Source organism: Amphiprion ocellaris, chromosome 3 (genome assembly GCF_022539595.1).
Source record: "Amphiprion ocellaris isolate individual 3 ecotype Okinawa chromosome 3, ASM2253959v1, whole genome shotgun sequence".
In the NCBI taxonomy this organism is placed as follows: Eukaryota; Metazoa; Chordata; class Actinopteri; family Pomacentridae; genus Amphiprion; species Amphiprion ocellaris.
Window position 1 is genome coordinate 28,740,861 of NC_072768.1, and position 11,115 is coordinate 28,751,975.

At 40.2% G+C, this 11,115-nt stretch overlaps 1 protein-coding gene across 1 annotated transcript; it reads right to left on the minus strand.

The window, feature by feature from the left end:
* Nucleotides 1–1,572: 1,572 nt before the first annotated feature.
* Nucleotides 1,573–8,690, minus strand: LOC111564465 (uncharacterized). Its single transcript, XM_055009217.1, has 6 exons — nucleotides 8,622–8,690; nucleotides 4,534–4,639; nucleotides 3,880–4,001; nucleotides 3,230–3,404; nucleotides 2,999–3,120; nucleotides 1,573–2,683 (listed from the first exon to the last, which is right to left on the minus strand). The coding sequence occupies exons 1-6, from the start codon at nucleotides 8,688–8,690 to the stop codon at nucleotides 2,369–2,371; spliced, it is 909 nt and encodes a 302-aa protein (XP_054865192.1). The 3' UTR covers nucleotides 1,573–2,368.
* Between the last annotated feature and the right edge of the window lie 2,425 nt (nucleotides 8,691–11,115).

The window sequence follows — 11,115 nt, forward strand, 5'->3', positions numbered from 1 at the left end:
GCAAAGACATGTTGAAAACTTTGAGCTTTATTGAACAGTATAGCTGCAATAGATCTCAAAATTAAAATTAATAAAACAAGATAAACTGTTCTTTAAAAAAAGTGAAAATAAACTTTAAAAAATGAAATAAAATGGAAGTTCAACAATACACACACACACACACACACACACACACACACACACACACACACACACGCACACACATATATATATATATAGTAGCGTACACAGCTTGGTCTTTGGAATGCCAGAGGAGAGACCAAATCAGATAAGGAATCCTTTCTTTTTTGGATATTTATTCAGACCCACATCAAACTGTCACTTTGGACAGTTTGCAGGACCAGGAACTCTTCTTTACCAGGAAAGAGACTCCATTAATGTCACAAGTTAAATTACAGCAGGATGGCTGTGATTCACCTCACAACACTCAGTTTCTGAAAGAAAACTAAATTACAATATTATTTTCACAGCAAAGTGACACAGACCTGGAGATAAGGGAAGCTTCTCTCGTTAACACCTTGAAGAACCACTTAAAAGACAATGACTCTCACTTCTGCTGTGAATGTTTTTGATCTAACTCACTTCATGTCTAAACCCCCTTTACCCATAGGAAAACCATCTGCCTCCTCTGCAGAAGGGGCATCTGATAAGGACGGGTCGTAAAATTTTATGACCCACATGTGGATTCTGTGTTAAGACTGTCGCAGTTTTAAACTGAAAACATACATGGTCAAATTAAATGTTTCTGAGATGTGTGGTGTGTATTCATGCACACCGAAGTTAAAGTAAGGAGTTGCTCTATCACATATCCAAAATTCACGTCTGTAGGTAATATGGGGACGAAGTTGATGTTTTATTGAAATAATCGTTTTTCTTCCATGGACCCACAGTGACCCCAGCGACGTTGGAGGACACGACGATGTCGTGACGAATTTATATATTAACCCTTGTATTGTCTCCAATTAAGGGTGTAAAATGTGAAATTGACACCCTTCATAATTGTACACATGAAATGTAACACATATCCTCACAATGACATATAGTTTAGCATCTAGAGCACATCTGATATATAGTTTGAATGTATACTTTAATTCACATGCTTATAAAATTGTATAACCTCGACTGTTGATTATGCTTGTTACGGCCAGCGCCTCCTACCCTGTGTGTGTGTTTTAACCATATATGGTGGCTATGCAAATAGGGTTGTGTGATCCCCACTCCCTGGTTGGACCACGATGGCAGAGGCGTGACTGCAACCAGGAGTCTTGCGATTGGTGCGGCGCTCACCAGGCTGACCAACCGAAAACTGCCAACTCTTTTAAAAGAGTTCACAGCAAAATCACGAGTGTTAATTTAACTCGCATAGTGTTAAAATCAACACTTTTTCTGAGTTTATATAATTCTCACGGATTTTGAGTTAAAGTTACACTTTGGAAAGTGTTAATATTTTAACTCTTGAATAGTGTTAAATATCTGACACTGTCAGTGTTGTTTAATGACACATGAAAGTGTACTTTTAACACTAAAATGTGTTATTTCCTTTCACTAGGAGTGTTAATTTTTAACATTCATTGTGTTGTCTTATTACACATGAAAGTGTATTTTTAAGTGTTTATCACCATAATAAAAGGATACATGTTTTCACCAAATCTGAAAATGCTACTAGTCACCTGCAAGGCTACAGAAAAACAGTTATGAACACTATCATGCTGTAAATCTCTTTACCACCTGTGCTTACAGAAGTTTAAAAGTGTTGACCCACAAGCCACTTTACAGTGATCAAGTACAATTAATCATTACAACAAATGTATCTTTTTTTTTTTTAATTCAGGACAAAAAAACCCAACTTCCTAGCATCATGGGAGTTGGGCACAACTTAACTCTATGTGCACATTTACAAAGAAAATAATGGTACAATATAGAGGCTCTCATCTCCACCATAAGCACTTTGGAAGTCAAAAGGCTTATATATTTCAAGACTGTCTGCTTTAATAACATCTTTCTCATCACTTTCATATACTTGGTAAGCATGAAAATGCTCACTGAAATTATCAACCACAACCTTGTTCACCAGGAAGTGGATAACATTGTTGACAAGAAGTATCTTTTTTATTAATTAAAATTAGCTTGAAATGACTAAGTTTGCTGCATCACCACTTTGACAAGAACCCGTCTCATGAGCACTAATTAGATGTTTTTTGAAACACGAATATGTTGAAAACTGACGCCTACAACGATCTTGTGAACAAACCAACTTAAACCTGGTGCTATGATAGAAACTGTGATCAGTGCTTAGATGAGTTATCAAGGACTGGCAGAGAACATGCACAGCTTGACAAATGAAGCACTTAAACATTTTTTCAGTGTTTTAGTTGATGAGTTTTGCACGTAACTCACAAACTCTTGGTGACTCTTCTGTTGTGGTAACATCAGTGTTATAGATTGTTGTCTGCACAAAAGTGTAGAGCTGGACCAGAGACTCATCATAAGATAGGTTGAACACATAGTGGGATTTAAATAGTTCATCAAAAGCACCCAACGAGTTGGCAGCTTGGCAGGGGATGAGCTGTTTGTCCACGACGATGTAGAAAGTGTCAATCCTGTTCTGGGTTCGGCCAGCAGCAAGGATATATGGTTGTTTACCCTCACTTCCTCGCAGGTGTTCATCGATGCTGCAGCATGACTACAAACAGAATAATAACAGTAATAACATGAACATCTTAAACTAGCAAGTTTTCAGCTGCTCATGGCATACTTGGGTCTGTAGGACACCAGAAAAGCTGAGTTGTTAACAGGCCATGACAAACTGTCTATTTGTCCCCAAAAGTACTTGCTGTTGAGGAATTGTTTTAAAATAGACAACCTGAAGACTTTCAGATTAGTCCTCTCTCTTTTTGCAAACATACATCTCTGGGTGAAGAACATGCCTTTGCAAGTTGTTTCTAATTGAGTTAATTTAAACTGGCTTGTTGGATTTTAACAGATGAGACATACATACCTTGTGAAAGTGAACCATTTTGTCCACTGCATTACTGCAAGTTATCTTGGCCCTCTTCTGTCCAGCTGTGGGTGGCAAGAGATGGAGAAGGAGCAGCAGAGAAGCCATGTCACTGTCCCAGTCTATCAGGAGGAAAATAGAGCAAAACACATCATTAGTATCTACTTAGAATGCACAAAGTAAATAGCACTAGCTGTTTGGAATATAAACCAAGCATGTCATGTGGCTTACTTGTGTCATCGTTCTCTGTGAGTTTCTCAGCAGCTTTCAGAAGTCGGCACAGCTCAGTTGACTGAGTCAAGTGTTTGGCCTCTTTGATAACTTTGGGCCTGAATGCTGTGTCCCACTTCTCAAGCATCTTGGAGGCTGTTTCAGCTCCAAACAGCAGCAGGAAGTCTTGATTCAGCTGTTGATCATACACACATGCAAATACATCATCAATGGTCAGTGTACTGTTCACTGCTTACATCCAACCAAACAAATGGAGTTTTAAAGAAAAGAAATGTACAACTCACCAGTCCTTTCACATCTAAAACTCGTGGGAATGTTTTAAAGACATCTGTGGTTCTCTGTAGATCATGCACTAGGTCCTGGCGATGTTGCAAGGTCTTCTTCATCTTCTGAAACACACTTGCTTCATCAGGAGAGTGAACAAGAAATGAAATAGCTTCCCTGCAGGCATCTCCATCAAGCTGCTCAGGCAGTGTGGCTTTTTTGTAATCCACTGGATAGCATTATTAATCATGAAAATTGCCATGTCATTTTTTATTCAGTAACTGACAACTTGTCTAAGTAATATGACCCAACCCTGTCCATTGGTGTGTAAGTTTCAAGAGATTTTTATAATGAAACCTACCTTCATGTGAAATGCTGTCACGTACTGTCAGGCATAAGTCCGGATTGGCCTCTATCAGTTCAAGAAAGATGTCTTCCTCCACTGCTGTGTCGTTTTCATCAAAAACATCAAGTTCAGTGTCATCAGGAAGCCCAAACTTGTTTTTGACTACGGGAAGATAAACATGAAAACAGATAAAGATACACAAAGCATGTCTCTCTTGAGGAACAAATTCAGTGGCAAAGTTGGATACTGGAGCTTGGTTATAATGGTGATATTGCTTTGTAATTCACATTTTTTAGAAGGCGAGGATGATTTCTTTCTCTTCGTTTATTATATTACTTTTATTGGACTCTGGAATGGTAATGGAAATGTCAGCATAATAAAATTAATTAAATATTTACTTTTGGTGCCTCCTCTCGCTGTATTTTGAATGTCAAAATAAACCAAAAACCCCTGCAGCAAGAGCCATGCTCTCTACTGGCGAAAGGTTAGATGTTAAGTGCCACAACTAAAATAATTACAATTATCATATTGCTGTTGTTATCATCATTATCATTAAACATCATGATATTACTAACATTCCAGTAAACTATGCACAACACAGAAAAAAAAATCCTGAAATAGTGATGCTACATAAATCATTGTGCTTCCATTTGTTATTAAGATAGCTACATATTTTGTTAAGATGCCTACTCACCTTCATTGATGAAATCCAAAAAGGTGAAACCTGACTGTAATCTGATGTACTTTTTGGTACTCTGGTATTTCACCTTCAGCAACATGATGACATCTTGAAACTGCACCTTGAAGAAAAGAAATCTAGCCGTTTAGCTTTCACAGGTGCAAGAAGTTAAGTGAACTTCAAATCAAGCCAAATGGTCAAGAAAAAAAAGTAAAATGTCCTCCAAACAAAATTATAATAAAATAATAAAAAGTTAAATTTCCCCAATGACCTGCACTATGACAAAACAGTTATGAAAATCTTCGTGCTCAAAATAACATTTAGCTTCAAAACTACTCAACCATCCATGCCTAGAAGCCTACCAGAGGCTATATGCAGAGTTTAGTGACCTGCTGATGACAGCTGACACTTAACCACAGCATTTCTAATGTCCCAGCGTTTGCGGCTAATGCTGGTCTACAAAAACTTGTGGTGGGCTCCAGACTTTAATCCACCCGCCACCGTTTCACTTGTCCAATGACAGGCGCTCGTGTTTAACCGACACCAGTTTACCGTCACACCCATGTACACACTATTCTAGATATCAGTTTATCCATTTTTTAACTTGTGTAACCCCCTAACCCCCCAACTGCTAACTAACCCCTAACCTACACCGTATTACGCCGCCACTCCCCTCCCCCACCACAGACAGTAGCGCTGTCATTTTGTGAGAAAACTGGCCACCGTTTGCTCTAAAAAACGTTATTTAACCCACCATTGGGCATTTAAATTTCATTGAAACATACTATACTTACTTTAGCTGTTCATTTGATATTCTACCGGAGAGAAATGTGCCTATTAAATGACTAGAGTTTACCGCTCGTTAGCTAGCAGTAGCATGTTAGCTAGCAGTAGCATGTTACGCACATTAACATAAGCTAGTATCAAACTGCTTCAATGACACATTTCAACCGCTTCACACGCCACTAGACGTTAACATGACTTTATATAAGGATTAACAGCCTGTCCAAGTAAATATATTTGTCTCTTACCTTTTTCAAACAGAGGTACCCACCGCCTTCTTCTCCTCTGTCGGCAATGGCCGAGATGCGCGATTTGAAATAGGGCGTGGCTTATTAACTCCACCAAGAGTATATTTAACTCCGCCAGCGGTGTTTGCATTCAACTCGCGTAATTAGCACCGCCCTCAGAGCGATTTCATCACTGCAAGTGTTAAAACAACACCCAAATCAACACCCATTAACTCAAAATATTTTACACTGGAAAATTAACACTACAGATTTTGCTGTGTTGGCAGTTCAACTGAACGAGGCAGCTGACTTCTAGCGTGTCATTCTGTGTGATCTGTGTGGTTGAGGCAAGATAGACTGTGGTTGGAATTGGGCCTGGATTAGTGTTAAAAACTGATACAGCAACATTTCATTTCATTACAGGTAGTTTTCTTTTGTCTAGTTTTCACCAGGGTTAGGGGTGCTGCCTCCCATGTAGTTTTGTTTTGTGGCAGTTCCCAGGTAGTGAGCCTTTTGTTTACTTTTTTCTTTTGTCCACAGTGATTGTAGTGTAGAGTAGTGTTAAGTTCTCCTTATGAGAACTCTTCTTGTGTTTTGCTGTTTTCTTTAATTTGAGCAGCACCCACCAGCCCTCTTCCTTAGTTTTGCCTCATTTGTATAATATCTTGCACATTTTTGTTCAGACTTTTCTATAATAAATAATTTGATTTTTACCAACTACAACTGCTTATGTTGTTTCCCTTCCCCCCTGAGCCGGGGTTGTAACAATGCTCTATTGATAGATCATGGTGAGAGACGGACAGACTGCCTTTGCGTGCATAATATCATATGTTTTAACTCATTTTAATAAACATCAGCCCCCTCTCTTTCTGAGAACAAAGACAGAGTAGTCAGATTACTAAAAGTCGCGCCACAGCTTCTCTCCATGCCCAGGTCTCTCGGACATTGATGCCTCTTGCTCTTCGCTCTTAACCTCTCCTTTCTGACACAGAACACTTCATTCCACAGCTGCTTCAACGCCTTATGTCCGCTTTTTTAGACACGTGTCATTTTCTTAACTTTATCCTTTGGAGTTTCTTTGTTTCAGCGTTCTTCTTTTTGCTAGCTTATTCTTTCCATTTTTTCCTATTTCGGGCGTACTCACTTTCCATACAAGCCTGAGCTTACAACTTTAATCGGTTTTTGCTAATAAGAAATAAGTGGAATCAGATTTTTTCTTTCCTCTGAATTTCACCGCGGCTCGGCTCTCAAGTCTCAACATCCTTTTATTGCTCGGCTAACGCCGACTGAAACAGAGCAGGAACCACCTTTAAATGAGTTAATTTTCATCAGACCGGGGAAAAGAACATCGGCTCTCCATCACTTCTGGTACCACCACATCAGAGGTCTGCTGGTCCAGACCCCCGACAGCGCAGACACCTCCGCCGGCAGAACCGTTGCCTCATGACCACACGAAGCATCAGGAAGAGACAAGCCTTGGTGCGCCGTGAAGACGGTCGGCCTCCCCTGGTTTCAGCCCAAATGGAGACTTAGAACAGTGCTGTGCAAAGTAAGAACCGTTAAGTCCTCTCTGTTCCTGATTTGGGGTTGATGTCATTAACAACTTGATTATTTGAATCTAGCCACTTATTTCTCTTTTGGGTACCGACTATAATCCAAATTACCAGCTCATTGCGAGGGTTCGTCCGCTATCTGGCCTCCTTCAACATCATTCTCTTCCTTTAATATGTTAATCTGATTCCCCGCAGCCAACACGCACCTTTTTGCTTAATTTAATAATTTCCTCAGGCAAACTGAGGTGGTGCCCTTTCTTATTAACGAGTGCAAACGTAACTATTCCAGTGCTTTACGCTACAATACACACACACACACACACACACACACACACACACACACACACACACACACACACACACACACACACACACACACACACACACACACACACATACATATGAATCTCTGAATATATGAAATGAAAGTCTGAATATATGGAATGAAGCTCCGAATATATGGAATGAAACACTGAATATATGGATGAAAGTCTGAATACATAGAATGAAAGTCTGAATATATGGAATGAAAGTCTGAGGCTGTTTCTCAGTTCTAAGTACGCAAGTTTGTACTCACCAATTACATGAGTATGGACTTGCAAGTATGACTCCGAAGTACGGACTCCCGAGAACTCATCCCGGTTCACATGCAATTGGAACACCAGCATACTGGATGAGCTCATCTGCTCCAAAAATCTTTACTCTGAAAACAATAGCATGAAACAGATATAACGCAAAAAAAAAACTGTTACTGTGTATCTATATATATATATCCTCCTGACTACCAGTAGTTCAAATTTGTCCTCTGTGGAGGGCCTTTGTAAACCTGAATATCTCCCACCCACTGCATACTACTGAATTAACTCCTTTTGCCATCTATAGATGACATTTAGGGCTTTTCAGTGACACTAAATGTAAAGGGGTGAGGCTTTGGTAACTTTCTCTTTCTCATTAAGGAAAATGGCTTCCATCAGTGGAAGCCTATTTTATAAGAAGAGCAAAAGTAAGCGCATTCAATTTTATATTGAGTAAATTTTGACTTGAAATGCTGTTGGCATATTTTATATAAGTCTCTTAACAACACATTAAAACATTGTCTAAATTATTTTAAATGGATTTTAGCATAGTATTTAAGTTTGTAAAAAATGTCCTCTAGTGGAACTTTGTAGTTATTTCCTCCATCTTGTTCTGTGTTTTTTCAAATTACAAGAAAGGCAGTCACTGTCGGAAGCAGAGAGAATTTTACTATGAATTGTTGATGGAAACTCAGATATTGAGTTGTCTGATGAAGAAAATCAAGATGCAGTGTTTGAAGATGATTCAGAGAGCTCCAAGGAAGGCACTGGGGAACAAGCTGTTTTTCATTTGGCCAAGTCTGTTCCTCAAGGAAAACCCACCTGTTCATTGACAGGTTCTTTATGTGACGGGAGGTTGTGTGCCTCCTGGCCACTGTTGGGCGCTGTGCCAGCAGTGTGAGTACCGTAATTGCTGGGCAGTACCATGTGCCCTTTATAGCCAGGTGCGCGGCACTGGTGCTTACCGTCTTCCACTCCCTGCTTGCTCCCGTGGTGGCTTGGTTCGGTGTGGCACCATCATTGGGTGCAGCCATTTCTCCAGTGTGGCAGCCCAGCTGTGGTGACCGCCGTCGAGGCGCGCTGTCTGCAACACGTGCTCTGCTGTCTCTTTCCTTTGTTGCGCGTGTTTACATGCGGCGGTTACACCAATCTCCAGAGTGATACAACGATCAGCTGGAGCCCTGCTGTGTGCGCAATTGCCGGCCCGCTCCAGGCATGTGGTTAAGCTGTGGTTGGGCTGTATTCTCGAGGCTCACATCCTCTGGTCAGGTTTTTAATTCGTTTACTAAACTTTAGGTTTATCTGGGGGGTTTTTAGCAGCCCGGCATCTAGTTTACCATCACCATTCGGAGCAGTGCTTCTGTTTTGGTTTTCTTTGTTTTTACGTATTCTTTGGTTTTCTTTTGTTATCTGCTGCCGGCTCGGAGTGGACCACGTGTTGGCCCAGCACAGCTGAGTGCCACCTGGGCCCGTTCTGCACAGAGGCCACATTCAGTATGTGTTTACTGGTGTGGGACATTATTTTCTGTTCATATAAGCTTGTTAATAAAAATTGTTTAATAGGAACACGTCTTGCCCCCTGTGGTATGGAATCTGTGTGTGAATTGGTAAATGACAAAAAGAAACTTTAGCTAGGATTTCCTGGGTGCAATTCCCAGGTGGCGTTGTCTTAGCCATATCTGGTTTTTGCTGAGTGCAAAACCCTCTATCTTGCCACATTTACAATGGTCAACCTCCTGGACACCCTGATGACAAAAGGGCTAACAGGGACAGGAACTATGGTATTGAAACTATGCAAAAGATGGGCTAAGAAAGACAGAAGATTTGTCGAGATGTCAAGGCCACTGGCAATTGCCAAGTACAACACCAGCATCGGTGGCGTGGACTTGGTTGACCAAATGTTGAGCTTTGAAAGCATGGCCTCTGGCATTTGGAAATGGAGAGTGCATGCAGTTTTCCACTTTTTTGATCTGGAAATCACAAACTCATGGTTTCAGTATAAGAGTGACTGCCAGTTTCTGGGGAAGAAACCACTGAAGTTATGTGGTTGTGTGGGTGTTAAACTAATTCTTATGTTGACTTTTTGGTATTTTCTTTGGGACTGATTGCCATCAAGGTTCAGTTTCACATGTATGGTGTTCCAATATCCACTGCAGTGGAAACAATATCTTAAAAATCAAAACTTTTGTTATAAATGTTTATTTAATGTCTTAGAGGCCTTGATGTATTGACAGCTGTAGTTTGTGATGCAGTTGAACTGAACCGTCTCATGTGGTTATATCTGGGAATCCACAAAAACTTTCAGAAATTGATTCCTGAAAAAATATTAAACTTTCACGAGGACACCACCTAATGCAAGACTGTTTTATAGGACCACGTGTGTTTTATCTGAATACACCTGATAAACAGGGATGGATGGGTTTACAGTTTTATTATTAACATTAATAAAATACATTAGTCTACATTCTACAGAATGTAGAATTGAGGTCCTTTAACATCTGTAAGAAACCGCTGTTGATGTTTTATCAGTCTGTCATGTCCAGTGTTCTCTATTATGATGTAGCCTGTTGGGGAGGGAGCATTAAAAAGAGGGCTGCTGCACGACTGGACAGACTGGTGAGGAGACCTGGCTCAGTGGTGGGCACAGAGCTGGACTCTTTTGTCTCAGCAGCAGAGAGAAGGACCCTGGAGAAGATTCTCTCCATCCTGGACAACACCCAGCATTCTCTGCACAGGACTGTGATCAGGCAGAGGAGTGTGTTCAGCTCCAGGCTACTGTCTCTGACCTGCTGCACCAACAGACTCAGGAACTCTTTTGTCCCCCTGGCCATCAGACTGTACAACTCGTCATTGAGTGGCCAGGGAGCGCTGCAGTCATAATCACAGTAGAACCAATGTGAAAGTAAATTTCCATGCACCTTAGGTAGTTTGATAAAACAGTTTTCCTGCTACCTGTCAAATCACTTTAAATCACTCAGATTCACTTTAAATCACTGTGCCTTGAAATGTGTAAATACTGTATACTGAATTGTAATTGCATTTAGTATTTTAGAGATTTTAAAATTAGAAGCATTTTTCATAGTATTGTATTGTACAGCAAGATTTTCAGAGTATATACTAACCTGTAATGTTAATGTTACTAACATGCCTTTTTATTATTTTATGTTGTTGTATGTAAGCTGCTGAACGCTTGAATTTCCCTCGGGATTAATGAAGTATCTATCTATCTATTTGTCTGTCTGTCTGTCTGTCTGTCTATCTGTCTATCTATCTACATACAGAGCTGCTGTTTGTCATCAAACATTCAGAGGTTTATGGTCTTACAGACGCACAAACATCACTACACTTTAATGTGATTACCAGTACTTCTGTATATACTGAATATCATCACTAATTAATGAGAGAATATTTCATGTCAGCTGCTTTATTCAGAACCTGAACAGAGGTGAGCTCTTACAG

Coding starts and splice junctions, on each gene's coding strand:
- LOC111564465 (XM_055009217.1), bottom strand. CDS start 8,690: ATGGCTGCACCCAATGATGGTGCCACACCGAACCAAGCCACCACGGGA. Junction 4,002..4,533: donor TTTGGATTTCATCAATGAAG/GTGAGTAGGCAT, acceptor ATCTTCCCGTAG/TCAAAAACAAGTTTGGGCTT. Junction 3,121..3,229: donor CACAGAGAACGATGACACAA/GTAAGCCACATG, acceptor TCCTCCTGATAG/ACTGGGACAGTGACATGGCT.